Genomic DNA, 27987 nt, shown 5'->3' with positions numbered 1-27987 from the left:
ACACAGTTCCTGCCCCTGTTTGTCTCTAAACCTGCTCCTCCCCTGCCCCAACTCCTTCTCTAGCCCTTACTCCGCACTTGCTCCCTGCCCCAGCCCCTCCAGTACCCTCTCCCTAATGCAGCCCCTGTCGCAGCTGTACCTGCTCCTCCCCTGCCCCAGCTCCTGCTCTTGCCCTTCCTTCACTCAGCTCCCCCTACTCCTGCCCCTAAACCTGCTTCTCCCCTGTCCCAGCTCCTGCTTTTCCCCCTACTCTTGCCCCCGCCCCTTCACTGCCCTCGCCCTACTACATCTCCTGCCTAAACCAGCTCTGCCCCTGCCCTGTGGTGGCTGGGGGGAGTCCCAGGTGACACTGCTGAGGATGGCTCTGCCCCAAGGTGCTGGCATTGCCGGGATGCACAGCATCACTCCGGACCCACACCCTGCGGAGCTCCAGCACCCAGACCCGTCTGCACACAAGGAAGGGACCTAACCCTGCCACCACCCAGCGATGGAGAGACAGGTCCGACTGCCCGGGGGAGGGACAGGGTGGGGACAGGGAGCTGGCGGACGCGTCTGCTGTGGTCTGGCCACCCTCCCCAGGACCACTTGTGGGGCTCAGTAAGGCTGGAAGCCTGCGGGTGGGAATATCCAGGCGGCTGCCTGAGCCCCTTCCAGGCTGGCTTGGGTGGGGCGGGTGTGTATGTGTGTGTGTGTGTGTGTGTGTGACGGTCCCCGGCCGTCTGGGATCCTGCTGCCGCACTTCCAGGCGGGAACATATAAATATTTCAGCGGAATAGCCGAGCCCTGTCAGGTTGCATTTGCTTCTGGCAGGGTGGGTGCGGGCAAAGGGGGAGGAAAGGCGGGGAGAGAAGATGCCCTCGGAAGATGCGTCATCTCCCGGGAGATGGGGCACCAGCTCCGGGACCCGATTCTCGGGGGGCTCCACGGATGCTATTCCTTCCGGGAGAAGCGCAGGGCTGTCCTTCAGCCCCTCCCTGTCCTCATGGCCGGACTCACGCCACGAGCAACTCTCGGGGGTGAAACTCACCCCATGAGCAACTCCCTGCTGCCAGGCTGGGCTGGGGGGGATGAGAAAATTCGGGAACTCTGCTTGGAGCACAGCGGGCAACTGCCCGGGACCCTCTGGGATGTGGCACAGCCCAGACAGGAACAAGTCCGCCCTCAGGAAACGAACGGGGTGCAGAAATACATCCGAGCAGTTAAACCAGCGGGGGGAGCCGAGGCGGGGGCAGCGTCCCGCGGGCCCCGCAGGCCAGAGGGCACGGCAGACGGGCCAGCAGCTGAGCCCGGCTGAGGGGAGCGGGAAAGGGCGTCCCTCATGCCCCCGCGATGCTGCCGGAGGGGGATTTGTCCCCGTGTGGGACACACGAGTGCCGGCGGCGCTCCGTCCCGGGGGTGGCCGGGCTCGTCCTCTTCCCGCGCCTCCTCCCCTTCCTGCCGCCCGCTGCATTGTGGGAGTTGTACTAGTGGGCCGCGACTACATTTCCCGAGGTGCCCCCACATCCTGCTCCTGCTCCTGCTCCTGCTCCTGCTCCTGCTGCCGCTGTGCCGGGCTCGCCGCGGATCCGGCGAGGGCAGCGCCGGGGAGCCCCGGGATCCCCCGCCTTGCCCCGGCCCGCAGCGCCCATGCCCGCCGCCCGCCAGGTACGGGGAGCGGGGTGCGCGGTGTCCCCGGGGCGGTGGCGTGCCCGGGCTGCCCGCGGTGGTGTTTCCCCCGGGTGCTGGGGATGTGGCGTGCCCCCGCTCCTGTTCCAGGGTGAGCAGGCGCCACGTCCCGCCCGTCCCTCCAAAATCCTCCGCTACGTGCGCCCCAAACCACGCCGCAGCGCCCATCCCTTGGGAGGCAAAGAGGTGCCCACGCGGTGTATTTTAGGAGCTTCGCACTCCTTGTTGTAGGGAAGGTGCCCCAGGGAGTCGCGCACTGCCATTCGGCGTGGCAGCTCCCCACAGAACAAATCGTGCCTTGGCCGTGTCACTTGTGTGTCACCGGGGGGAGAGCATTCCCCCGACCCCAGGGCTGTCTCCTCTGGACCACGGTGCCAGTGGCTCGGCGGAGAGCCAAGCCTGAGCTCGGCCACCCCTGTCTCCCGTGATCCCGGGCTGACAGCGGTGTGCAGCGTGGCAGTTATCCTTGTCAAGGTCACACCTTGATAACCCGCTGATAAACAGGTTCACACGGTGATAACGCAACGGCTCTGCTCCCCATCCCTCCCTCTTCCTATCTCCTCCCTCTTTCCTCTGCTCTCTGGCTTGCGCTAGGGATGAAGGATGGAGCATTCCCTGCGACTCATGCCCACTCGCCTCGAGCAGAGCAGCTCCATGGATGTCCTGGGAGAGCGGAATTGGGCTCAGGCAGATGGGTCCTGGTCTGGAGTCCCTTCGTGTGTAGGGAGTTAGGAGCCAGTGCTCCTGGGAACGGAGCAGTTTCATGGAGCTGCATCCTGGATTTAGTGTGAATGGTTTCCCGTGGGCCAGGAGTGCATGTGTGTATCCCTCCTGGATGGACATGGCAGGAAATGGGGAGCAGAGGGTGGCAAACATCCCACAGGGGTCTTGGTACACGTGGTGAGGGCTGGCCCACAGCAAGCGGTGGCTGCAGGTGCCATCCACAGCCTGGCCTGGGAACAAGTAGGTGATGGGGCAGAGTGCAGGTGCTTGTAGCTGGCAGTGGCCATGGCACGACGCTGGGGTGGATGTTTGGCGTCTGTTAGCCCTTGCTCCTTGCCCCTTGCCCTTCCTGCCACAGCAGGGGGGCAAGTGCTCCGGCCAGTGCCGGACTGGTTTGCTGGCCAGCGAGTGAGTGAGTGCCTGCCTTGATCCCCAGGGATCTGTTTAAGATGCAGGGGCTCAGCCGTGAGCTCTGGGACGTGAGTGTTTTGGTGGTACTCAGGCACCACTGCTGAAATCCTGTGGGAATACTGCTGGAGCGGTGAGTTCTCACTGGGGCAAACGGGCACTTGGCTTCCCATGGGGTTTGGTCACCTCCAGCTTTCCCCTGCTAGCACTGGTGCTGTCTCATGTCCCCATTAGTCCTGTGTTATCCAGCAGCAGTGGGGGGAATTATCCCCCAGTTTCACCATGCAGGATCCAGTGGGACACAGACTGGGACCATGAAGTTACTTTTTAATGACTGTGATCAGCTGTTCAGCAGTTATCAGGGTAATCAGGTCTCTAGACCTTGCTCCCGTGGCGTGGATTCGCATACGTGGAATTTTATGGTATGAAAAGTCACATTGGTGACTTCATGTGTGAGTGGGGAGCACTGGGAGGACACCCAGTCCAGGCTTTCTCCTGTCCCTGCCCTCATCCCGTGACTGCTAATCAGGTCTCTTGGTGCTGCCAGCTTTCCTGCAGCCAAACCTCAGGATTTGAGCTTTTAATCCCCCTCTGGACCGCGAATCTCGTGGCATTTTGCATTCTCCCCGGGCTGGGCATTGTGTCCCACCGGGAGGAGCCAAGGGGCAGCCACTTGCCTGCGGCTCAGCTGAAATCCTGCCAACCACCCCAGCTACTGAGTAACACGGGCGGCCCTGTGCCCGGTGTGCACATTAACTCATTTCCACAGCCAGTACATTCCTGGTGCCATTCCCTCCGGAGCATCCCCGGCACAGGGCGTTTGCATTCCCGAGCCCCTGCGTCTGTAGCTCAGAGGGATGCATTGCTCCAGCAAGTGGCAAAACCCCACTGGGTCTTAATGGGGAGGAAAAGGAGGTGATGGGAGCCAAGGATGCACCACTGTGGATCCAGATGCTCCATGCATCCAGGCACCGGATGTACGTGATGTATGAATGCCGCCCGAAATGACCCCCCCTGCTTTCGCACAGCGAGACGCACGGCTGCTTTTCTTCTTCCCAGAACATCTCCTGGGGTGAAGGTAGTGGTATTTATTTGCCTTGCGATTCTGGAGGAATTTTGAGCCTGTGCCAAATGCTGCTTTTTCCACAGAAACTGCAGCGCCCTGGTTTTCCATGCGTCCGAGAGCGCCTGCGGACAGAGAGGGGCTGCGTGGTCCGGCAGAGCCTGTGTAGCTGATGGCTCCTGGGATAATGCTGCTGTCCTGCTGCAGAGCCATGCCTAAGAAGAGTGATGGTACCAAAAAGCCGGCGTCGGAGACGGTGCCAGACCAGCGCTGGAAGCTACAAGTCTTCTACCTCTGCTTCTATGGCTTCATGACGCAGATCCGGCCCGGGGAGAGCTTCATCACCCCTTATCTCCTGGAGGATGAAAAATTCACAAAGGCAGAGGTGAGCTGTGGGCACCCTGTCTGCCACCCTGGTATCCCCCTTTCCGGCTGTGGTCACCATGCTGGGGCTGCCCAGAGCATCCCTCCATGGTTCTGGGGTGCACGGGGGTGTCATGCTCTGGGCATGGTGGCATGCAGTGACTCATGGTGGTGCTTTTTGTGGGGAAGGGGTGTGGTGTGCGTCCTTCTGTCACTTGGCTGTGAGGTCACCCTGTGCCTTAAGTTCCAGGCTCAACCTTCCCTGGCATAAGATCTCATGCCCAGGCTGGCAACTGATCTTGGGGGCAGTGTGTGACCCCTGAGCAGCCTGTGGGATGGTGGGAGGGCACTGGGCTGGGAGAAGCCATGCCCCATCCCACTGGGGAGACCTTTCCACAATGGCACGGTGCACCGCCAGGCTCCTGGTAGCGATGGGGTTAGACGAGGAGGGGCCACAGTGTCATCATCTCCCACCCAAGGGATGCTGGCCCCGATCCCAGCAGGCTGCTGCGTCTGTGGGAACGCTGCATTCCGGCACGGGAAGGGGCCGAGGCTCAGCCAGACCCCCAGCCGAGTGCGCTGCTGGTGACATTCCTCCCTGAGGAGGTGCTGCCATGGAGGTCAGCAGCTGGTGCCCACACGGTCCGCAGGCTGGGGGGCACTACCTGGGATGTACCCAGCACTCAGGCCCTCCTTGCCCTCACGGCAGGTGACCAACATGATCACGCCGGTGCTGTCCTACTCCTACATGGCTGTGCTGGTGCCCATCTTCCTGCTGACCGACTACCTGCGCTACAAGCCCGTGCTGGTGCTGCAGAGCATGAGCCACATCTCCATCTGGCTGCTGCTGGTGCTGGGCACCACTGTCCTGGCCATGCAGATGATGGAGTTCTTCTACGGCATCACCATGGCCGCCCGCATCGCCTACTCCTCCTACATCTTCTCCCTGGTCGCCCCGTCCCGCTACCAGCGGATGGCCAGCTATTCTCGCTCCTCTGTGCTCCTGGGGGTGTTTACCAGCTCTGTGTTGGGCCAGCTCTGTGTCACCTTGGGCGGCGTCCGCTTCATCACCCTCAACTACGTCTCCTTGGGCTTCGTCAGCTTCGGCCTCATCCTCACCCTCTTCCTGGAGCGGCCCCGGCGCAGCCTCTTCTTCAACCGGCCCGGGGCGGCTGGCGAAGCGGCTGTGCCCACCGAGTTGGACAGGATGGCCGGGGGGGACAGCAAGAGGGACACACAGGGCTGGCGGGACATGGTGCTGTTCCGTATGCTGCGGGAGCTGGGAGTGCTGGCCAAGCAGCCCCAGCTCCGCCTCTGGTCCCTGTGGTGGATCTTCAACTCGGCTGGGTACTACCTGATGCTGTACTATGCACACATCCTCTGGAATGAGATCTCTCCCACCACAGACAGCCGCCGGGTGTACAATGGAGGGGTGGATGCTGCTGCCACACTGCTGGGTAAGCTGGCCTAGGATGGGGACGCTGGGGGTGTGGGGGGACAGTCCATCCCACTGCACCCTTTGGGAATGGTGGTCCTTATGGAATTTTTGATGGTTTGGCACTGGGGATGGCATGATGATCACTGGGCTGGGTGCCAGCCTAGGTAGGGCAGGTGATCCCTGAGGTGCTTACAGCATCCTTCATCCCTCCCCAGGAGCCATCACCTCCTTCTCTGCTGGCTACATGAAGATCCGCTGGACGCTGTGGTCACACCTGGTGATCGGAGTGGTGACTGCATTCCAGGCGGGATTGCTCCTGCTCATGAACTCCACCACCAACATTTGGCTCTGCTATGCTACCTACATCCTCTTCCGCGGCTCCCACCAGTTCCTGGTGCCCATTGCCACGTGCGTGGTGCTCCTGGGGTCCCACTCCCCCCCTGGCAGCTGGGTTGATACCAGGGGTTCACCAGCGCTCCCATTTTTCCCAGTTTTCAGATCGCTACCTCCCTCTCCAAAGAGCTCTGCGCCCTGGTCTTCGGTGTCAACACCTTCTTCGCCACCGTGCTGAAGACCACCATCACCGTCATCGTGGCTGACAAGAAGGGCTTGGGCTTATCCGTGCATCCCCAGGTAGGGATGGGAGAGCACCTGGGATGGAGGTAGTCCCTGAATGGTGTGGGATGAAGGGAGGGCTCCAAGTGCTGTTCTCTCTCCTCTCTTGCAGTTCTATGTGTATTTTGGCTACTTCACGCTGCTGGCTGTGGTTTACCTGGTGGCGGCCATCGCAGTGGGCATCCGGCACAGCCACCGCAGGCGGCCAGCGGAGCTGGCGCTGGCCCAGGAGCCATGTCAGCTCCCCTTGGAGATTCCAGCACAGGAGAAAAGCCCAGAGCTGGGCACTGTGCGAGCTTGAGTGTGACACCGTGGCTGGCTCTTGGCTCCCTGAGTGAGCATCGTCATTGTCACCGTGCGCTTGGTCTCCTGTCCCACTGCTGGCCCTTGGTGCTGGTCTGTTGAGGGTGTAACCCTTGGGACACATTTTCTGCTCCGTGGCCCTTCCCTGTCCCCACACACTGAGCAGGGGGCAGCATTCCCATGGTGCCACCACTGTGTCCCACGCAGGGGTATGGATGGGGACCCCATCCCGCTGCATCCCCATCATGGCACAGAGCCAGGCTACAAGAGGATGTTTCTTTATTCAGTGCCTTTAGAAAATGGTTTATAGGACACAACCGACAACAAAAAATAATATAAAGATCCACAGGCTTTAAATTGCATTAATTACACAAAATACAGTAGACTGTAAGAAATAGAGACCGTGTGACTCGCACAGCTTTTATGGTAATAATTTCCATACAATAACAAAAAAAAGCTAGTTACAAATTTCTCTGTTTTCTTTCCTTTTCTTTTTTTTGGTTTTTTTTTTTTTAGCACCTTGGATTTACCCACACCAATTCCAACCAGCTTTGCTGCACCCTCACCATGTTGAGCCCAGCAAAGGTGACACAGGGAGGGGGGATGGCAGTGCCTACCCTCGGTACCACACGTGCTCAACACGCACACACACAGAGAAACACATGCCAAGGGCACGCTTAGCCACACCTCAGGGCCACCCTATCACCCCAGTACCTGTGCTGGGCTGGCTGTGACTGTGGGGGTACAGCTGGGGGTCCCGAGGGTGCGTGGAGGGGATGGAGATCAGACCCCCACCAGAGCTCTGCTGGCTGGGGTTAAAGGTGAGGATGATGACGGGATGGTCCTTACCTGGGGAGGATGGAGACCATCTGGGGGAGCCCTGGCACTGCCACAGCACAGTCCCTTGGGTGGGATGCTGGGGTTTTGGCTGGAGAAGACCCCGTGGCCTCAGCAGCAGGGATTTGGGTGCAAGCCCCAGGTCCTGGTGAGGACAGCGCATAGCCAGGAGGCTGGTGAGAGCCCCCACAGGCTTTTGGGAAGGACACCCTGCATGGCAGCACTGAAACCTCCCTGCCAAGAATCCTCCAAGCCACCCCAAAAAGAGCATCCGAGCAGGGAGGGGAAGAAGCTGAAGTGGTTAAATATTAGGAATTAGAAGAGGAGTGAGAGGAGGAGGAGGAGGAAGGCAGCCAGCCCATGGCTGCCCTGCCATGGGTGGGACCTGAGCCCCTGCCAACCCAGGGCAGGGGCCGTGGCAATACTCTTTGGCTTCAGGTCTGTGGGAGAAGGAAGCTCTGCGGGGTGAGAGCAGGCACGTGGAGGGGGCTGAGGGGCCCAGGGGTGCCAGGGTGCAGGCTGGCCCGACCCTCCTAGGGGACATGGGGGTACCCAGGGGGTGCCAGGGCGGGTGTCACTTTTTGGCGGCAGTCATGAAGCTGTTCTCGATGCAGAGGACAATGAAGGCGTGCTGGCAGCTGCTGGCCACCTGCTCCAGCAGTTTTCCAGAGGCCAGTGAGGAAGCCTGGCCGGTGACCGCGTGCTCCTCTGTCCGCCACGTCTCACAGTAGCTCTCGGGCAATCGCCGGCCCTTGGCATCCGAGCCGTGCCAGACACTCTTCTGCGGCCTGGAAGGGCAGAAGTTGGGAGGCTGCTGCTGCCCCGCCATGCTCCAAACCCCATTATTCCAAGCTCAGTCCTGCACTCACCATCCCGCATCCCGCAGGACATCCCGGCCGTCAAAGGAGAGGATGCGGGCGCCGGCTCGCAGTGGGGCCCCACTGCCCGTGAAAAGGGCTTCCCAGTTATTGAAGAGCACTTCATCCTGGTGGGAAGGGTGGGAAAATGGAGGAGGAGGGGCTTTAGCCCTGCCTGCACTTCAAGAGCATCCCAGCAGTTCCAAGCCCAAGCGGCCTCCAGGAAGGGGATGCTTCACAATGGATGGGGGCTTTGGTATGATCTACAAGCCAAACCTTGGCCGTGCTGGGTTAATGGTTGGACTCGATGATCCTAAAGAGATCTTTTCCAACCATAACAACTCTGTGATCTTGTTCTACGACCCCTCAGAGCTCAGAATGTGTCGGGAAGGGGTCAGGGACGCACATACCCGGAGGTTGACAATGGGGACGGCAGCGCGGTCGGCCCTGCGCACGATGCTGTAGAGATCCTGCAGGCGCGAGGAGAGGAAGGCGCGGAAGGTGCCGGCCAGCCCGACCTGCCGGGCTTGCTGGAAGCACTGGAAGTCGGCGCCCCGGATGCCCCGCATGCCACCGCTCAGCGGGCTGTTCAGGGCCACCAGGTGAAGCTGCCAAGAGGGGACAACAGGGCTTGAGGGACGTGGCTTTGGCCGCCACCATCAGCTCCCCTCGGCTGGCACGCGGCACTCACGGCGGGCTGGAAGTCCTGGTGCACGTGGGCGGCCACAGGGGCTGGATCTGGCCGGCGGTGGATGTAGTAACCATTGATGAGCTCGTGCTGGTGGTGCAGCAGGGGCTGCTCAGGCAGGCGGTGCTGGTTGGCCACCACCTCATCCCCACGCCAGGGACGGGCGGTGGGCGAGGGGACGTGGTTGCGGAGGGGGTGCAGGGGCCCGCGGGGCTGGGAGCCGGCGTAGCGGAGGGTGGGCGGCTTGTCGTACACCTCGTTGTCCTGGGGAGGGGGACATGGACTAAGGGGGGGTGGTTGTGCCCCAAGTGGGGATGGGGATGGTTGGGAATGGGGATTGATAATGGTTGGTGATGGATGGAGATGGTTGGGGGTGGGATGAGGATGTATGAGGATGGAGGACAGGGGTGAGGAGGTGAGAGGATGTGCGTGGGGAACAGAGGACTCACCAGAGCTGAACTGGGGATCAGGTTGTGCTCCTCCAGCTGCAAGGGCATGGCATATCAGATCCCAGCTGCCCCCCTCTCCTCTTCCTCGCGCATGGGTGGGGGGACCCCCAAGTGTCACGGAGAGTGACCACCGAGCCCCCAAGGCGATGCAGCCCAGGCCGGGGTGCCCCTCCGATCCCCCTCACTCACCAGCACCCTGCGGAATCCCCCGCGCAGGCGGACGTAGAGCTCCTGCCGGTCGGTCAGGAAGACGAGGCTGCCCTCGGGCAGCTCGTGTGCGGCACTCAGCATCGCCTGGTACGTGGGCACGGCCCGGAGCTGCAGGCACAGCCCAGAGCAGGGCTCAGGGATCAGCTGCCTGCACCACAGGCAACCCCTGCCCAGAGCCCCGACTCACCCCCAAGGACATCCCGCTGGTGCCTGGTGGTCCAGGGGGTCCTGGTGGTCCCGGGGGTCCAGGGATGCTGACGGCTAGGGGGGAAGGAGGGTGAGATGGAGAGGGATGCAGCATGGGTGTGCAGCAGGAATGCAGAGGTGCAGGGAGGGATCCACTAGAGGAGGTACTCACCTTGTCTGTGGGGACCTGGGAAGGAGGGTGGACCTGGCGGGCCAGGGGGGCCAGGAGGGCCAGGGGGGCCCTGCCGCCCCTCATATCCGATACCAGGAGGACCCTGAGGTCCTGGAGGCCCCGGTGGCCCAACAATACTGTCCCCCTTGGGACCCTAGGCAGTGTGAGAGAACGTCTGTTGGAGCAAACCTCCAGGGATGCCACCCCTGCCATGCCCTCCTTGCTCCCCAGCCCATGGGGTACTCACCGGCAGCCCAGGGTATCCCTGGGGCCCTGGAGGCCCTGGCAGCCCAGAGACACCAGGACCGTAGAGCGGGGTGCTGCCCGGCTCGCCCTTCTCACCCTTGGGGCCTGAATCCCCCTTTTCACCCTGCAGGATGGCACAGCCTTAGGATGAGCAGCTGGGGTGCACTGGGTACCCCAAATCACACTGGGTTCCAGCTGGCAGTGTGCAAAGGGCTTACCCGCAGACTGGCACCGAAGTGACTTGGGTCATAGGGGAAGTGGCCTGTGGAGAGAAGGAGAGGAGGGGAGAGGAGCTGGGATGGGCACAAGCTACCACCTGCCCCATTCTGCTGCTGGAGACCAGTCACCTACCTGGGGGTCCTGGGGGTCCAGTGTCACCTTTCTCTCCCTTTTGTCCTGGGAACTGGTGGAAGCCTGTGGAGAGTAGCAGAGATGCCATTTCAGAGCTGCAGCTCTAAGGAAAGGGATTTCCCCCCAACCCTGCCTTGCTGAGGTTCCCCAAAGTGCCCAGAGGAGGCTGGGAGAGGGATACCCCCTTACCTGGGAACGCTGGATGGCTGGAGTCGCTGAAGGTCTGTGGGGATACAAAGGAAGTGGCTGCAGAAACTGCAGCATCCTCGGAGACCCCCTCCCCCCAGTGCTGGTGACAGTCCCATGTGGCAGCCCTGGCCAGGATGTCACCAGAGTATCCTCTGTGCCCTCCAGGCAGCCAGAGACCCAGTCACCAGCATGTCCCTCATGGTGACCGTGCTGATACTCACATTGCCATTGTTGTAGACTATGCTGCCAGGTGGTCCAGGGGGCCCAGGGGGTCCTGGGGGGCCGGGGGGGCCCTATGGGGGAAGAGGAGATGTGTCAAAGTCCTGCAAAGTGGACAGTCCCCACCACAGAGGGGAACATGGGAGCCCTGCGCTGCCCCAGAGGGGCAACCAGCCCCTGAGAGAAGGAGACGTGCCCTTTGCCTAAGGGATTGGGGTTCTTGGAGTGACCCTCAGGGCGTGTGGCCCCCACCCTGCAGGGCCAGCAGCCGGGGGGTCACAGCAGTGCTCACCCTCATGCCCAGCACATCCGCAGGGTCACCCTTCTCGCCCTTCAGCCCGTTCATGCCAGGACGTCCCTGTGGATGAGCAGCACAATGAGCCTCATCCCTATCCCCCTGCCAGCCCCTGCTGTCACATCTGATGCTCCAGAGTCACCTCTGACACCCCGGCACCGCCCCATCCCGCAGGGACACGGCAGGGTTCGGGGTTCAGCGGGTGCAGGACGTGCAAACGGGGAGGGGGATGCGGTGGAGGCGATGGCCGAGGACACAAACAAACCGGGAGTAGGTCTTACGGGTCTGCCCGGAAAGCCGATCTCTCCCTTCATCCCTGCTCGTCCCGGGGGACCCTGCAAGGGAGAGAAGACGAGGATGAGGGTGCTCAGTATGGGGGCACCCCCTGCCCCCCTCTGCTTGGGATCGTTCCCAAGCCTCCTCTGGGATAGAAGGAGGATGGTGATGGTGACTTACCGATGGTCCCGTCGGGCCCCGCAGCCCCGGCTCCCCCTGCAAACAATGGAGAGGGAAAGGGCATCACCACTGGGACCACCGGGCACCTGTCCCGTGGGGATGTGCCCCCCATTCCTGCCAGGCACCCACCTTTTCTCCTTTCACCTTGGCAGTGACCACAGTCCCATCAGGGCTGATGATGACGCCAGGCTCGCCCTTCTCCCCCTGCAAGAGAAGAGGAGGTGGCAGGGGACATGAAAGGACCAGGCTCCCTCCCATGACAGGGCTGGTGAGGCCTGAATGGGGGACCAGGACTGTGACCACGCCTCGGGATGGAGGTGGCCTGGAGCAGTTACCTTCAGTCCTGGGGCACCCTGGGGACCAGCTGACCCCTGGTCTCCTTTCGGTCCCACTGGACCCTGCAGGAAGGACACAGAGCCCACGTCATTCCCAACCCACCAAAGGCAGGCCCCAAACACCCCTCTGTCACCACCACCCTGCAGCAAAGCACAGCAGGACCAGCAACCAGAGCTGTCACCAGGGCCACCCCTGTGGTCCCCAGATGTGTCACCAACTCACCGGGAAGCCAGCGAGGCCTGGTCTGCCCTGCAGAGAGAAGCAAACAGAGAACAAACCCCTTCTTTCCAAAAAATAGGGTGCCCTCCTGGCACTGCTGAGGCGTGGGCACAGGTGGCAGGAGGGCACCTACCTCTGGACCAGGGATAGCCACCAAAGACTTCTGCAAAAAGAAACAAAATGAGGGGTTTTTTTGGCTCTGAAGGTCAGAGCTGCTGGCGAGGTCTCCCTCATGATGGCTGCTGGGAAGATCCCTTCCCCTGCCCTGTGCTGATGCCAGGTGCCACCACTTACATCTTCACTGGAAACAGTGATGACCTGTCCAGGGGGACCAGGTGGGCCAGGGGGGCCGGGCAGTCCCACACCATCTTGGCCTCGCTCTCCCTGGAAGACACAAGCCATCAGCCCACGGCCACCACTGGCTGGTCCCTGTCCCCAGCCTGGTGGCACCTACCTTCTCACCGGCGCTGCCTTTGTCACCTTTGGGTCCCTGGAAAGGGGAGCAGGAAGGAGTGAGCACCACATGGAGCTGGACTCTGGCTCACAAGTGGAGACCCCCTCCCACCTCTGGCTCCAAAAATCCTTCAGACCACCCCACCTCTGCCTCCAAAGCCCAGGCAATGAGCCAGGCTGTGACAATTTTGAGTGGAGGTGGTGGCCAGCACGGTGGCAGGGTGATAGGGACAGAGTCCTAAGGAGTGTGGGCACCCCTGGCACATGCTGAGCCAGGTCCCAAAGCAGGGAGGGGGAATTAAGGGGCAATTAAGGATGCTCTGCTGGGAGTGGGGGCTTTTCTGGAACTGGGGGCTGAGGCTCCTACCTGTGGTCCAGGGAAGCCCTCCAGGCCAGGGCGGCCATCCACTCCAGGCATGCCAGCATCTCCCTGCAATGGCAGTGGGAAAGGGCAGGATGCAGCCCCAAGCTGGGGAGCACAGGGGTCCTGCCCAGTGCCCTGCACACCCAGTGCTGGCACAAAGCCATCCCAATCTCCCAGTGCTCCTACCTTTGGCCCTGGCAAGCCGGGCTGTCCGGGGCTGCCGACCTCTCCCTGCAAGGAAAGAGGTGTCAGAGGGATCCCTACAGGCTGCCTGCAGGCATCCTACATGGATGGAGCCAGGAGGATGTTGGAAGGGTTTCTCACCTTCACCCCTGGCAGTCCAGGCACACCCTGTAAGCAACAAGGGGACTGTGAGCATTGGGTGATGGCAGGGGACATGATGGCAGGGAATGTCCCAGGGACCCCAGGACAGCAAGGAGGGAAGGGGCAGGAACGGCCCTACCTGTGGTCCTTCAGGTCCAGGTGGTCCAGGGGTGAATGACACCCCTGAGCCCTCCATGTCACCCTAAATGCAGGGAGAAGGGGCTGAGCTGCGCCTGTCCCTGGCTCCAGCTCATCCCACCCCATCAGTGGCCACTTACAAATCCAGCCTCGTAGCCTGGCCCTGGTGGTCCTGGGGGACCAGGAGGCCCTGGCTGCCCTCGGGGGCCGATGGGCCCGGGAAGGCCAGCTAAGCCCATTTCTCCTGGAGGTCCTACTGGTCCCATTTCTCCTTTGTTGCCCTGCAAAAGGGACAAGAAGGAGACAGATGGAAGGTGGCAATCGTTGCTGCCTGGAGCCTGCGATCAGGAGACAGAACATGCCCTCCCAAACCCCCTTTGGGACAGGACACAGATGCTCTCCCTGATGCTCCCCTGTCTTGAGGCTCTGTGGGAGGCAGCATTGTCCAGCTGGGACAGCCTCCATCCCACCAGCTCCCCGTGTAATATCCACAGTGGCCACCAGAGGCTCATCTACAATCATAAATGGGAATGTTTTTGCACGTGTGGCTGGCTCTGGTGCTGCAGCAGAGCTCAGTGCCAAGAAGGGATGCTTGCAGGCATTCCTGGGATTGCAATGGGTCTGGCTGCAAAGAGATTGGGCCTTACATGCACTGCCACCCGATCCGCCCTATGGGTGCTGCAGAAGTGCAGAAGGTAAGAATTAAGGTTGAGAAATCTTAATTTTTTAAGGTTTTTGTCCCCAGCTCAGCTTTATGTCCACCCTCGGGGGTGCAGGGTGGAAAGAAGCTAGTGCAGGCAGGCAGGAGAGAGTGATGTACAGAAGACTGGGTGTTCTCCCATGGGGTGTGGGCATCCCCAAGCAAACTCTCTTGTGTTCTTGAAACACCCCCTTTGCTTTCCTGCCCACTTCCTGATGTGGCAGAGCCTGGAGCAAAGCCAAGGGAGGGTGGCAGCAGCCTGGTGAGCATCCCTTGTGGTGTCAGCAGCTCCATGCACCCTTAAACTGTGGCCCTAATCTGGGAGGAACCCAAACACAGCATCCCCCTCCCCATTCCTGTGCAAGATGGCCCTGCCCCCACTCTGCAATGGAAAACCCCAAAACCCACCCCAGGGCCCTTACCTTGGGTCCTGGCAGACCAGGGAGGCCGAGGTCACCCACGTCGCCCTGGGAAGGACAAGGAGGAGGAGGAGGAGGAGGAGGAGGAGTGAGAAGAGAGTGGGAAGAAGCTGCCCAGCTCCAGGCAGGGGCAGAATGGTGCTCCCCAGCCCAGGAATTGGGATGTTGGAGAGATGTGCCAGGGGTGCCACCTGCCCTGTGGGACAGCCGTGACCTGCTCCTGGGGCACATGGGACAGGGGACACTCACCCGCTCTCCTTTGGGCCCTGGCTGCCCAGCCTCCCCGTCTCTTCCTGGGGGACCCTGAGGACCCTGTAAGATCCCAGGAGCTGTTTTCCAGCACAGGAAAACCCCATGGGGCTGGTGGGTACTGAGCCCCCAGCCACCACGGGGTGGCCCTGGGATGGGTCCCCTTGGCCACCCCATGGACCTACCACTGGCCCCGGGGGCCCAGGGATGCCGTCCCTGCCTGGCAGCCCCGGTGATCCCGGCAGGTCCGTGTGGTTCATCCCAAACCGTCCTGGCTCCCCTGGCAAACCGGGCACGCCGGGTGGCCCTGGGGGACCGGGTGGCCCTCGTGGACCCTAGAAGAGAAGCGGGGAGCCATGGCTGAGGGTGTACCCCCAAATCCCAGCTGGCAGCACAGGCACTCACCCCCACTCACCCGCAGGCTCTCCAGGTCGCCGCTGAAGCCAGAGCCCTCCATGTCGATGAAGGTCTGGGGGAGAAGCACAAGGGTGCTGTCAGGGCACCCAGGGACACTGGGGACAGCACCCCAAATCTCCATGGCTTGATGGATCCCCTCATCCCTCAAACCCCTTTGTGTCAGGGGCACTCACCAGCTTGTCATTCTTGGAGGAGGGTCCTGGTGGTCCCGGAGGGCCAGGAGGTCCTGGGGGTCCCCTTGGCCCCACGCCTGGATCACCCTGGCACACAGGAGAGAGGGCAGTTTGGGGGTGCAGCCAAGCAGGTGGTGAGAGGAAGGGGGGGCACGTTCTGCCCCCCAACAGCAGCACTCACCTTCTCCCCCTTCAGACCCGGCTCCCCTGGCATTCCAGGGAAACCCGGGGGCCCCATTTCACCCTGCAGAGGGGAGCAGTGGGGGGTCAGTGAGTGGCAAGGCAAGGGGGTGGCTGTCCCCCGTCACCCCGCCATCCCCCACCCCACTTACGGGTTTGCCGTCCTCGCCAGGATCTCCCTAGAGGTGACAGAGAGGGGACAGGTCAGCGTGCAGGTGGGTAGGGTCGGGGACAGGGGACACCCTGTGGGGAAGGAATTGACTCACAGGCTCGCCATCCCTGCCAGGGGCTCCATCTTTCCCTGGTGGCCCTGGGGGGCCGGTGACCTGCTCCACCACCGAGCCATCAGCATGCCGAGAGACTGTCCCAGGTGGTCCAGGGTCACCTGGTTCTCCTTTTTGGCCCTTAGAGCCAGGATAGCCAAACCCAGCGCTGCCCTGGGGAGGGAGACGGGGATGGGTGGCAGGTCCCTGAGGTGGCATGGCTGTGCCAGCTCCCCCAGTGATGCTCACCTTGATGCCCAAGTCTCCTTTCTCCCCCTGAGGAGCAGAACCAGAGAGGAGCAGGTGTTAAACACAGACAGGTCACTGACACCCTCGAGCCCCCAGGAATCAGCTCTCACCCACCTTTTGACCCTTGACACTGCCTGGCCCCACGATGCCACCGGTCCCTGAGTCCCCTTTCAAGCCACGTTCGCCCTTCTCCCCCTTTTCACCCTTGCGGCCAGTGCCTGTGGGAAAGGAAAGGGGCCCAGTCATGCTTGGGGACAGCCACACCACCGTGTCCCCACTCGTGTACCCCTGGGAAAGGGAAAGCTGCTGGAATTACCTCCTGTGGAGACCCGCAGCGTCTCCTCCACTCTGGTCCTCTCGGCCTGCTGCGGGGACCCCCCGCCACTCCTGGAGCCACTGCCCCCCGCCACGGGGGGGGAGGTGACAGGGACAGCATCCACCAGCCCTGGGACAGCCTGTGCCAACAATGAGGGGACACCACAGCACCGTTCACCTCCCAGCACCTTCCCGTAAGGGACAGGTGCTGGGACACCACCAAGCATCCCATGACCTTCACCTCCTTGTCACTCAAATTTTGGGGTGTCCCCCTGAGTGCAACACCTGCAGGCAGCAACTCACCTGGACCTTGCCTGAGGGTTGGTGTCCACCTTCCATCCCACTGCCAAAATCCCCGGAGACCTGCATGTGCCCATGGAGTAGCGGTGAGGGCTGAGCTGGGGACACACTGGGGACACGCCCGAGCCTGTCCCAGCCGTGCTGCCAGCGCTCACCTCAGCATCATCCTCCTCTTCCTCGCACTGCCGCTCGGCTGCCCGCGGGTCTCCCCGGAGCTTCAAATCCGCGATCACCCCCTGGAAAGAGAGCATGGATGGGTGGGGGACACAGACGTGCCACCCTGCTGTGATGTGACCCACCGTGCCACTCAGCCACCACACCCTCAAGTGGGAGAAAAAGGATGAATGAGATCTGCTGCCAGCAGCTGGAAGAGGTCACCACCCAACTGGAGCATATGCTTGAGAGAGGAATTTATGCAGTGTTTTATGACATATAAAAATATAATATATTTATAAAATATTACACTTATTATATCTACAAATTAGCCTACTTACAATACATTCATATTATGTCACAGTCAGCCTGGCTGAACTGCAACTGCCCCTGCTCCTTGTTTTCTTAAGCCCACCACATTTCCTTGCCCGGACATGGCGCGCTGTGCTCTCTGGCCAGCCCAAATATTATTTTAGGTGTCTTGCCCAAAGAAGAGACACTGAGGGGGAGGCACCTCCTCTCCCTAAGCCCACTTCCCAGCGTGATCCCCTGCTCCTCCCCGCTGGGATCAGACAGATGGGCAGCATCCCAGCTTGGCAGACTCCCATCCCGACAGCATCCTGGTGTCCCCCCTGCAGTGAGGACCCAGCCTGGGCTCTGGGATGTGCTGGGTGACCCTGCTTGCAGTGGGAGCTGTGGGGTTCAGGCTGGTACCCCACTCCTGCTGAGGCTGGGATGCTTTGGGGCTTTGCCTGGAGGCAGCATCCTTAAGAAAGGATTTGTGGTGGTTTCTTGTACAAACAAGTGGCCTGGATGCACACAGTGCTCACAAAACACAAATAAATAGTAAGGAAGTGCAGATTATCCCAGGAAATACAACACGTGGGCTGCAGGACCTGCCAGCTGTCCTTGTGTGGGGCAGGGCAGTCGGCTGTGGCCAGGGAGCCCTGGGGAGAGGGAAAACAAGGAGCACAGCCAAAAGATCCCTGTAAAAGCTCTGCTGGGTGTCTGGCCGGGTCCTGGCTGCTACCTCTCCTAAGCCCACACAGTGCCAGCCCTGGCACATGGCTCGTCAAGCCATGCTGGTGCTGCTGGGCAGAGGCTGCAAGGGTGAAACCTGGGGCTTGCCAGAGGCATGGGAAACAAGCCAGTCCCAAGCCCTGAAGCGAGGCAGCCCCTTGAGGGATGGTTATAGGGGCCCTGTGCAGCCTCTTTGCTCTGATAAACAGGCCAGCAGCACCACAGATCTTACAGTGAATCCATAGAATCATGAGGACTGGAAAAGCCCTCTGGGACCATCAAGTCCAACCATTAACCCAGCACTGCCAGGTCCCCCACTAAACCACGTCTCCACGTGCCACATCCAGCTGTGAACAAACCCTCCTGCCAGACCCCAGCTGAGACCCCATTTGCCCCCTTGAGAGCTACTGTCTCCTTCTGTCTCCTGCAGACTTTGCCCCTCCAGGTTTCCTGCCATGGCCACAAAGGCAACTCGGGAAAGAGCAGAGGTGCCAGGACACTCCCCAGCTGCTTCCCAGTGAGTTCATCCTGAGGTTTGACCCAGGGCCAGGTTTTAATCCTCTTGATGCCCCGTTAGTTCCAGATAACTCGAGGCAGGGCTGGACAGTGATGGAAACACCACGAGGCAGTCAGATGCTTCTTGCCTCTCACACAGCCAAGGCCTGCTTCCCTCCATGGCCAGCTATTCCCCACGGGAAAACCGGGGGCGGGCAGTGGGACTGGGGCCCTGGCAAGCTTGGGAGCATCACCCGCTAAAAGGGGCTGCTCTGCTCCAGCCTGTTGCTTTGCCTTCCATATGGTGCCAAACCCTCTCCAGCTGGGGAGAGGAGCTCCTCCACAGCCATGACCTGGCCCTCCCAGCACGTTCAAGAGCAAAGAAATTGCTCTTCAAGAGCAAAGAGTTGCTCTTCAAAGGAGCAGCCCGAATCCCAGTGCAAACCAGTTTGCAGCCCATCAATGATTAACCCCATCCTGGGGGAGCTTTCCCTGCTCAAAGCCATTCCAGTGGGGATGTGGCAGTACGGTCAGGATGATGTTTAAGCTCAGAAACGTGCTTTGCAAAACTCCACAGGAAAAACATCGCTCCCCTCAGCAGCGCCTCTGTTGCTGGGCAAATCCTGCTCAGCCCAGGATAAACCTGAACATTCCTCTCCTCAAGTCCTGCAGGGGATTTCCATGTCAGCTGGGCATTTTCTCCACACTTTCCACAGACCTTATCTGGAACTTGAGTCCTGCTCAAAGCACGGGCTGAGCTATCACATCCTTCCTCACTCTCCAAAGTCTTCCTGGAGATACCGCCCAACACCAGCCAGCAAAGATATGCTCCAGCCCAAGCATTTTTTCCAGCTAAGAGAGACATTTTCCCAGCCAGACCAGCTCCTCCACCAAAGGAGGAGCAATGGGGAGATCTGAAGAGGCTCCATGTGTTTGCTGGGAAAAGACACCAACAGTGGTGGGTGTTGTAGGGCAACTCCATGTCCTCCTGCCAGCCCAGCTTGAGAGCTTTGCCTTGGTGACCCCCAAGACAATAAATCAGTGGCATCTCAAGCCACTTTCCCCCCCACCTCAGGTATCCTCTTCCCCAGGGACACACATGGAGCACGGCCACTAGTTGTCTTCTGGGCATGGGCGGTGTCACACCTCTCCAGGCTTCCTGGAGACACTCCTAGGGGTGACCCGAGCTCTTACCTGGTATTTATCTGGGTCAGCCCCTCCAGCCTGAGCAACAAAGAGCCCGGAGCCCTCCTCCAGCTCCATCTCATCCGGGGAGCGCTCAAAGTGGACGCGCTCGTGCTCCTCACAGTCCAAGTAGAGCACGACCTCCTCCTCCTCCACGCTGATGGCGAAGCGTGTCCACTGGTTGAGCAGGGTGGGCACGGTGAAGGTGGCGGCCGGGTAGGAGCTGGGCGAGCCCGGCTCTGTGTAGTAGAAGATGATCTGCTGCTGGCCAGCCCGCAGCTCCGAGAGCTTGACGCCCACGTAGATGATGCTCTGCGAGGAGTCCGTGACGGCAAAGAGCACGCCGGCCCGGGGCGTGGTGGGCTGGATGTGGAAGAGCAGGGAGAAGTCCCGGTAGAAAGGGCTTGGCAGGTGGTACCGGGCCACCTGGCCCGTGTTGGCGTTGGGGCCGAAGACGTAGCCAGGGTTGTTGTCGGGGCCGTAAATTCTGTGGATCTCCTCTGTCGGCGGGTCGCCGATCAGCTCCAGCAGGCTGACCTCGGCGTTGAGGTTCTCTGCAGGGAGGAAGCACAGGGATGATCACAACCAGCCAGGCAAGGATGGTCACTCAGCAAGGACAACCCTGCCCATGCCTCCTAAAGACACTGTGCTCCAGTGGGTCCCTGTGCTCACCCTCCCCAGGAGCCAAGATTTGTACGTTGGCTAAGGCAGCGACCTTGAGCTGCTCCCACCACATCATTCAGATTCATCTCCCAAAACACCCCCCATCCCAAGCTGCTGGCCCTCCAACCATCACAGAACCATTTGGGTGGGAAGGGACCTTAAAGATCATCTCATTCCAATCCCCCCGCCATAGGCAGGGACACCTTCCACTAGACCAGGTTGCTCAGAATCCCTGAGATGGGATAAAACCAAAGGGGTTTTGCCCATGGCAGGGGGTTGCTGCTGGAGCTCCAGGATGCTGAATCACCACGGAGCCCTGAGGAAGTGTGTTGTATCCATACTCATTCTGGGATCACAGTGACCCCTCACGTCATTCCGGGACAAGATCCTACGGTCACCCCAGCTGGGAATAAATCAGAGCCATCCCCTCGCAACACCATGGGAACGCAGCTCAAGCCAGCTCAGCTTCCCAGATGCTCTCAATTTGGAGGTCGCCTCCTTTCCCAACTCCTATTGAGAATTAGGGAATTAGGGAAGTTCTGCTGGAGACCGTCTCTCCAAGCCGGCGCAGCTGAACATCTGGTCGGGGTGAGCCAGCCCTGTGTCCGCCAGCTCCCGTTGTTCTGGCAGGCAGCACATCCTCATCGCCCACACACCGGGCGCTGGATTCCTCCTCTCCTATGTCAACCACCCGGGGCTGGTGCCAACTCCATGGGAGTGAGCACACCCGATGCTTTTTAACCTCTGATTTCCTGGGAGAGAGGAGACCCAGCCGCCCTGGCTCCAAAACTGCTGAGGGATCTGAACTGGGGATGGGTGCTCAGCGCTGATTTTTGGCTCCATCGCGAGTCAGGAGAGGCAGCTGGGACAATTCAATATCCCCAGTTCCATCCATGGTTTTCATGGGAGCAATGGGGAGTGCAGGGGAATCAGAGGTGTATCCTGAGGTATCCTGGGCTGAACCCAAGAGGATCAGCCAGGAACCTCCACCCAGCTCTGGAGCCAGGCATTGTCCTCCAGAGCTCTTAAAAAAAAAAAAAAAAAAAGAAAAAAGAAAATGAAAGAAAAAAGAAAGAAGGAATCAGCCCAGCCTTGCCCAGCCCAAAAGGAAAACACATCTCTTGGGATGGTGATGAAAACCTGGGTGCCTCTTCCAAAGCCTGGGGGACATGGAGCATTCCCAGGCTCCCCCCACTGCCAAGCCTCAATGCCAGTGCCAGCCCCATGACAGGGACCCAGCAGTGGGGACATTAGAAATGCCACCAACTAAAGGTGGGGGCAAGTTTTCACTCTGCCAGAAGCAGACCCACTGATCCTCTGAAACTCTGGCTCTGAAACTGCTCCGTGTCCCCCCTGCTCCCCAAGCCCCAAGTCCCGCCCAAGATTGGCACTCAAAACTGAGCACCTGGCTGGGAGAAAATCTCCTTCCTGGTTTTCCACTAGGTTTTCCACTAGTTTCAGCCCCCTCATCTGCCCTGCACTGGGATCAGGCTTCTCTGTGGGGCATCTCCAGTCTGCTCAGAGGGGAACCTGGAGCCCAGAGTTTGTTCACTCCCAGATGTGCACAGCCCTACACCTAAAAGGATGGGGTGAGCGACTGGGGCTCCCCCAGACTCTCAGCCTGTCACCCCCCCTGGAGTCACCCCATGCTCAGGCACCCCAAAAGCTCTCTCCAACTGCAAATGCCAGGATGCAGGGACTGCATTTATCTGGGGTTGGAGGAAGCCAAATGCACAGCAGCTTTAAGGGGAAAGGAAACCAGAGCTTCCTCCCAGGGGTCCACAGGGGTGTAAGAGCCAGAGCTGCAATTCCTGCAGCCAGACGAGTCATTGTGTCCCCCCCAGGGCTCAGGATGACGGGGACATACTGAAAGAGGCTTTTGTTAGCAGGGCAGTTTTCAACCAATCTCCCCTCGGAGCTGCAGCAGGCTTTGGGAGTCTCCCTCCTCCTCAAGCACGCCTCTTGTCCCCAAGCCTGGGGTGGCAGCTGGCTGCCAGCAATTCCCAAAGAAAATGGACTTTTTTCTTGTGTGGCAGAGATGGGGACTGGGGAGCAGAGGGTAAGGGGAGACCTCTTCAAATGTCTGCTCCCCCACAAAAGCCAAGTGTCCCTTCTCATCCCCAAACCTTTCAGGCCATGCCTGCTTTTTCCAAAGGCCGTCCAGAGCCCAAATACTGCAGCCCATCATCCCTGTGGCAAACTGGCAGCACCCACCGTGGAACACAGAGAGATGGCAGAGACCACAGTGGGTTTGGTGCTGGCACAGGATGGCCATGGGGATGTCTCTGGAGATAGGGATTCTGCCATTAGAAAGGTCCCCAGGATGCTCCAAGCCATCTTCCCACTCTGCCATGATCTTCTTGGATGGCCCAGGCTGGCAGTGTGGGATTCAGGGGACAACCAGCACGCAGGAGCATCTCAAGTCACTCCATGGGGTGCACCACAGCCTCCACATCCCCCACTCATTCCTGACACTGCCCATCCAAGAGACCCCAGTGCACTCCAAGACAGGCATGTGCCTCCTCTCCAAGCATCCCCATGATCCCAGAGCATCCCCCCAGCGAACAGAGCCTCTTTGACACTGAGGGGGCCCTGTGTGGACCCTTGTTTGCCACCCCCCAGTCTCGGCATTCCCAGTTGGCATCTCCCGGCCATCCCCCGAGGGCACAGGGGTCGGCATGGGAACACAGCCTCATTCAGAGGCTTGGGCGGGTGGGGGGAGCTCCAGCTTTCATCCCAATGTGCATTTCTTCAAGCAGCAGTCACCCCCCGCTCCCGTCCTTTCACCCCCCTGCCCTGTCTGGGTCCCTGGATGACACACAAGAAGGTCACAACCACCGAAGGATGAAGCTGGAGGCGAAGGAACCTCTCCCACTTTTCCAAGCGGGCGGGGATCAAACATTAGCCGCCGCCGGGTGAATCATTAACCCCGAAGGACTGCTCCGGGTGAGGGGAGAGTGTGGGCACGGCCGAGGGTCACCTTGAAACCTTCCCCCCACCACGCTGCTGTGGCTGGGTGTCACGGGGTCCGGGTCCTTGCCCCGTTCCTGCAGGGAGCTGCCAGCTCTCCAAGTGCCCCAAGCCCAGGATGGGCACCCCAAAGTCCCACAGCACTGGGGAACTGGCCCTGAATGCCAGCATGATGAGCGTGGGGAGCACCCCCAGTCCCGGCCACTGCGATTCACCAGCAGTGATGCTCAGCCTCACAGAGGGAGCCAAAACCCACTGGCTCCCTGTTTGGAGAAGCCAGGACTGGGTGGAAAGCGATTTTGGACCCAGCAGTGCCCCATGGGCACGAAGCAGAAGCGTCCCCCAGCACCTGGGGGAGTCCGGAGAGGGGAGACACACAACACAGGGATGTCACCCAGCCACGTTACCTGCAGAAGCATTAATAAAGACACAAGAAACCCCTTCATCCTCCTCAGGCAGAGCATCGCAAGGCAGAGGCAGGCGCCCAGTGGCCAAGTGAGTCCAACACAGGTCCCTGACGGCCTCGCAGAAGCCCTGGCACGGCGGGGGGGTTACAGGGACCGAGGGGCTACAGCCGGGGAGCAGCAGCAAGCAGAGGAACCACTCCAGGTAGCGATGGCACCGCGACTCAAGCAGCCCCTCCCACTCATGCAAAGCCGCCCTAATTTCCTCCTCGCCGCCGTGCCGGAGGTAATTTGGCAATCGGACATGGCTGGTGCCCAGCACGCTGCAGAAGGGCAGGCGGGTCGGGATGGGCTGGCAGCGGCCGGCCAGCGGCAGCAGTCCCGGGAAGAAGGATGACAGCCCCGCGCCGCTACTCCCGGAGAGCCGCATGGTAGCGGTTAGTAAATCGAACTCCAGAGGGACAGAGTTATCAGTAGCAGGAGGATCCACACCCTTATCCACCCTCTGGTCAGGCCAAGAGGGGCTCTGGCTCCTGTTCCTGCTGGCCAGAGCCAGCCCCCGGTGGCCAGTGCCATGCCATAGGTTCGGTGATGCTCCATGGAGCTGACGGGGAGGTTGTGCTGAGGGGTCCTGGAATGGCACCGCCTGCTCACGGGGACTGTCACCTGGTGAGAAAGGAAAAGGGGCACTACCTGGCTGGGGACCTGTTGGTCTCTGCAAGGACACCTGTGTCTCCATTGCTGTGGGTGTCCCCATCCCTAGGAGCTCTGGGTTCTTGGTGGTCAGCATCCTCAGGTGCTCTGGGCTCTTAGTTGCCGCTGTTCTCAGGAGCTGTGGGTCATCGGTGTTCCCCAGGAGCTGTGGGCTCTCAGTGGTCCCTGTCCTCAGGAGCTGTGGGCTCTCAGTATTCCCCAGGAGCTGCAGATTCTCAGTAGTCCCCATGCCCAGGACCTGTGGGTCCTCAGTGGTCCATGTCCTCAGGAGCTGTGGGTCCTTGGTGCTCCCTGTCACCAGGAGCTGCAGGTCCGTGGTACTCATCATCCCCAGGAGCTGGGGGTCCTCAGTGGTGCCTGACCCCAGCAGCTGCAGCTCCTCAGTGGGCCCTGTCCCAAGGAGCTGTGCGTCCTCAGTGGTCCTCATTCTCAGGACCTGCAAGTCCTCGGTGGTCCCTGTCTCCAGGAGCTGTGGATCCTTTGGGGTCCCTGTCTCCAGGAGCTGTGGATCCTTGGGGGTCCCTGGCCCCAGCAGCTGTAGGTCCTCAGTGGTGCCTGACTCCAGGAGCTGGGGGTCCTTGGTGGTCACTGTCCCCAGCAGCTGCAGCTCCTCAGTGGTCCCAGACCCCAGGAGTTGGGGGTCCTTGGTGCTTCTCATCCTCAGGAGCTGCAGGTCTTCAGTGGTCCCTGACTCCAGAACCTGGGTGTCCTCAGTGTTCCCTGACCCCAGGAGCTGCAGGTCCTCGGTGGTCCCTGTCCCCAGGAGCTGGGAGTCCTCGGTGGGGCTGCTGGCCACCTCCTGTCCCGGGGCAGGTGACGTGCTGCGGGGAGGAGCGATGCTTGGCCCTGCTGTGCTCTCCACCAGCCCTGTGGCACTCCCGTCCTCCTGCTCCGTGGTTTTGGCTGTGGTTCCCTCACCCACAGGCGCTGCCGCAGCAGGATCTGGCTCCTGTGGCTGTGGGGTGGTGACATTCCCCACCACCTCGCCACCCCCCGTCCCTGGGGACGGGCTGGGAGCCTGAGCTGTTGCTGAGGTTGGCGGCTCCGACGCCGGGATTCCCTCACGGGGTGCTGCTGGGCTTCCCGTGGTCTTCATGCTGTCCCAAACCCAGTCCAGGAGCTGCGTTTCGGAGCGGGAGAAGCAGCAAGCCAGGAGGAGCAGAAACCCCAAGCGAGGTGGGGCCATTGGAAAGGGAAAATGAGCTCCGTCGCTCCCAAGAGCAGAACGGGGAGGCTGGAGGAAGGAAAGCAGGGAAGAGGCAGGAGTTTTGCCCCGGCCAGACTCCCGGAGCACTCACATCGCTCTCTCCTCCTAAGCTCCGGCGCTCGACCCTTCAAACCCGAGCGGAGCAGGGGGAGGAGTGGCCGCACCGCCGGCCCTGCCAAGCCCTCCTCTCCCCAGCGCCAGCCTCCCGCTCCCGGCACGGCCCCTCGGGGACCCCGCCGCCTGGCCGGGGACCCACCTGAGCCCCCCAAAACCTCCGGGAGCCAAGCCAGCCTTCAGACGCACCCTACTGCCTGTCCCAGCAGCTGCTGCCAGATGTTTAACTCCTTCCTGCCCAGAATTTCCAAAATCCTCTCTCCCTGCTCAGTGGCTGTGGTTAAATCACCAGCATCGAGAGATATACATGGCATACATGCTTGGACATGGTCCTGATGGATGCCCAGCTTAGGTGGGACACCCTTCTCCAGGCCTCAGGAAAAGGTTATAATCTCAGAGCAAAACTCAACAAGGAGGAAAACAAATCCCGGAAAACATTTTCAATACCTCCACCGGCTGGAAACACAACAAGTCCCCAAAGGCAAGTGTTTAAAGCCACTTTCCTGGCTCGGTTACAGGGCCAGGACCCTCCAGGTGCTGTCGCAGGATGCCCAGGGGGCCACTTGCAGCTTCCCACCCCCCAAGCATCACGCGCCAGCAACGCCTCCAAGCCAGGTCGGAGCAATCACAAGTTTCCCAATCACAAGTTTTCCTGGAGCCCAGGATGAAAATCTCCCCTGGGTAGCACTGGCGCTCTCCCACACCCCAAAAAATTCAGTTGTTCTTCACCTCAGCCTAAGAAAGCTCCCCCCCAAATCCACTTGTCCAGCTCGGGTGATGGTGCCCTGGGGCTGAGCAAGGATGGAGCACATCCAGGGCCTGCACTGCCCTGGTGACAGCAGGCAAGTCACCTCTGTGGCTCAAAAAGTGTCCCTGAGACAGGATTTTGATGGGGAGGTGACAATTTTGGCTCCTCTTGGCTGTGTGACCAGGCAAGTCACAGTCTGCTGTAACATGGTCCTACAGAGTGGAGCTCTCCACACCCCACAGCTGACACTCCACTTTAAAAATATTCAGGAAAATCACCGAGACAAATGCTCAGATGACCATTTTGCTTCACGCAACATTTCCCACACTACTTTTGAAGTGAGTTTTTCCCTGGAAATGGGAGCTGGCTGCTGCTGCCAGCAGCTCTCCCCATGACTGATGCTGTTAGGGGTGCCTGCTGTGGAACAGCATGCCACCAATCCGCATGGGACATGGGTTTGCCAGGTTGTCAGAGGTCCCATTCAGCCCTTTCCCGGAGCTCCTGCACTCCCAGCAGCCTGGGGAAGGAGCCAGCTGTCTGCCAGCCCTCTCTGGCATGTCCCAACAGGATCCACAAGCCCAGCTCGGCTGCCCCGAGGCCAGGGTGTGGTGGCACTGTGCACTGCAGGACACCCCCACTGCTGCAGGACTGCCCCACCATGTCCTCAGCACATCCCAGAGGGACAGGAGTGACTGCTGCTTCCATTCCCACCGGTGGGATGGAAAACCTTGGTATTTCCACAGCCTCTTCCCCCCTGTCCAGAGCTGTGCAGCTCCCAGAGTGAGGAGCATCACATGGGCCCATGAGCTGCTTTGTCTCTGCCAGGAGGATTTGGGCAGCAGCACCATGCTGGGGTACCCCAAGCGTGTGCAGACAGGATGCCCAGCTGGAGAAATTCCCTCTTTTCCCTTCTGCTGGGATTAGGCAGCTCATGGTAGCGGAGTGGAGCAGCAGTCTCGTGGGATGCCCTCGTTAAGTCAATGATCTTCATTTCACTGCACACCTCCATGCTGGCAGCTCCCAGAGAAGGAACCAGGGCTGGGGCATCCCAAAAACAGGGGCTTGGGATTTCCAAAACAGGTGTCCTGAGGGTGGGCTGGTGGCACAGGTGGCATTGGGGCATCTTGGCCCAGTGCAACCAGCTCTGCCACAGAGCAAGCGGCCAGGCAGGGACTGGGAATGCACCAGCTGGTGAAATGTTTTGGAGAAGAATTCCCCCAAGGAGAAGCCATGGCAGCTGGCTTGCTGGCAGAGCAGGGAAAACCCCTTGTTTTAGCCTCCTCTGGGCTAAAAGCTCCCAAAAAGCACTTTGCACACTCCGGAGATGCTGCTGCCAGCTCGTCATAACCTTGGACTTTTTAAAAGCAAATTTGGATCCTCATCCTGGTCCCAGTTCCCTCCCAAACTGCCTGGCTGCATCTTCCCAAGGCTGTCTGGTATCTGTTGATGCAGCATGGTTCCTCAGGAAAAGGGGGATTAGGC

General features: G+C 60.5%; 3 protein-coding genes across 22 annotated transcripts in view; 1 reads left to right on the top strand and 2 right to left on the bottom strand.

Moving 5' to 3' along the window:
• The window catches only part of PCBP3 (poly(rC) binding protein 3), a 54431-nt gene extending 53262 nt beyond the window's left edge, over positions 1 to 1169 (bottom strand). For 14 of the 15 annotated variants that reach the window (XM_085065888.1, XM_085065895.1, XM_085065901.1 and 11 more), the window contains exon 1: positions 586 to 729. The gene's annotated coding sequence lies outside the window, so the exon portion shown is untranslated. Of the gene's footprint in view, positions 1 to 585; positions 730 to 1027 lie in introns of those variants that run through there. The other variant, XM_085065897.1, reaches the window with a different exon arrangement.
• On the top strand, positions 201 to 7046 carry SLC19A1 (solute carrier family 19 member 1). Of its 4 annotated transcripts, none has more exons than XM_085065909.1 (6): positions 201 to 499; positions 3946 to 4244; positions 4932 to 5679; positions 5876 to 6068; positions 6152 to 6293; positions 6388 to 7046. In XM_085065909.1, exons 2-6 carry the CDS (start codon positions 4032 to 4034, stop codon positions 6574 to 6576), a joined length of 1485 nt encoding a protein of 494 aa, XP_084922035.1. In that variant the 5' UTR covers positions 201 to 499; positions 3946 to 4031; the 3' UTR covers positions 6577 to 7046. The 4 variants fall into 4 exon arrangements, with proteins under 4 accessions (XP_084922035.1, XP_084922033.1, XP_084922034.1 ...); XM_085065907.1 differs by lacking the exon at positions 201 to 499 and adding an exon at positions 1424 to 1644; XM_085065908.1 differs by lacking the exon at positions 201 to 499 and adding an exon at positions 1728 to 2929.
• Positions 6841 to 27987, bottom strand: part of COL18A1 (collagen type XVIII alpha 1 chain) — a 36401-nt gene continuing 15254 nt past the window's right edge. The window contains exons 1-42 of one of the 3 annotated variants that reach the window (XM_085065880.1): positions 23726 to 25781; positions 19695 to 20239; positions 16988 to 17068; positions 16836 to 16895; positions 16534 to 16672; positions 16332 to 16435; positions 16218 to 16244; positions 15972 to 16142; positions 15858 to 15884; positions 15707 to 15769; positions 15526 to 15612; positions 15351 to 15404; positions 15121 to 15270; positions 14936 to 14998; positions 14690 to 14734; positions 13708 to 13848; positions 13569 to 13631; positions 13430 to 13456; positions 13292 to 13336; positions 13109 to 13171; positions 12743 to 12778; positions 12583 to 12672; positions 12422 to 12451; positions 12292 to 12318; positions 12069 to 12131; positions 11863 to 11937; positions 11734 to 11769; positions 11559 to 11612; positions 11275 to 11340; positions 10985 to 11056; positions 10764 to 10797; positions 10575 to 10637; positions 10442 to 10485; positions 10225 to 10347; positions 9978 to 10131; positions 9807 to 9880; positions 9599 to 9727; positions 9410 to 9445; positions 8964 to 9224; positions 8683 to 8880; positions 8285 to 8400; positions 6841 to 8203 (exon numbers count right to left, since the gene is read on the bottom strand). In XM_085065880.1, the coding sequence (XP_084922006.1) occupies positions 7990 to 8203; positions 8285 to 8400; positions 8683 to 8880; positions 8964 to 9224; positions 9410 to 9445; positions 9599 to 9727; positions 9807 to 9880; positions 9978 to 10131; positions 10225 to 10347; positions 10442 to 10485; positions 10575 to 10637; positions 10764 to 10797; positions 10985 to 11056; positions 11275 to 11340; positions 11559 to 11612; positions 11734 to 11769; positions 11863 to 11937; positions 12069 to 12131; positions 12292 to 12318; positions 12422 to 12451; positions 12583 to 12672; positions 12743 to 12778; positions 13109 to 13171; positions 13292 to 13336; positions 13430 to 13456; positions 13569 to 13631; positions 13708 to 13848; positions 14690 to 14734; positions 14936 to 14998; positions 15121 to 15270; positions 15351 to 15404; positions 15526 to 15612; positions 15707 to 15769; positions 15858 to 15884; positions 15972 to 16142; positions 16218 to 16244; positions 16332 to 16435; positions 16534 to 16672; positions 16836 to 16895; positions 16988 to 17068; positions 19695 to 20239; positions 23726 to 25622 (5847 nt within the window). In that variant the 5' untranslated portion in view covers positions 25623 to 25781 and the 3' untranslated portion in view covers positions 6841 to 7989. Of the gene's footprint in view, positions 8204 to 8284; positions 8401 to 8682; positions 8881 to 8963; positions 9225 to 9409; positions 9446 to 9598; positions 9728 to 9806; positions 9881 to 9977; positions 10132 to 10224; positions 10348 to 10441; positions 10486 to 10574; positions 10638 to 10763; positions 10798 to 10984; positions 11057 to 11274; positions 11341 to 11558; positions 11613 to 11733; positions 11770 to 11862; positions 11938 to 12068; positions 12132 to 12291; positions 12319 to 12421; positions 12452 to 12582; positions 12673 to 12742; positions 12779 to 13108; positions 13172 to 13291; positions 13337 to 13429; positions 13457 to 13568; positions 13632 to 13707; positions 13849 to 14689; positions 14735 to 14935; positions 14999 to 15120; positions 15271 to 15350; positions 15405 to 15525; positions 15613 to 15706; positions 15770 to 15857; positions 15885 to 15971; positions 16143 to 16217; positions 16245 to 16331; positions 16436 to 16533; positions 16673 to 16835; positions 16896 to 16987; positions 17069 to 19694; positions 20240 to 23725; positions 25782 to 27987 lie in introns of those variants that run through there. The other 2 variants (XM_085065881.1, XM_085065882.1) reach the window with 2 other exon arrangements.

This window comes from Lichenostomus cassidix, chromosome 7 (genome assembly GCF_008360975.1).
Source record: "Lichenostomus cassidix isolate B80296 chromosome 7, HeHo_3.0, whole genome shotgun sequence".
NCBI classification, from domain to species: Eukaryota; Metazoa; Chordata; class Aves; order Passeriformes; family Meliphagidae; genus Lichenostomus; species Lichenostomus cassidix.
The sequence above is the reverse complement of the archived record's forward strand: the minus strand, read 5'-3'. Positions and strand labels throughout refer to the sequence as shown.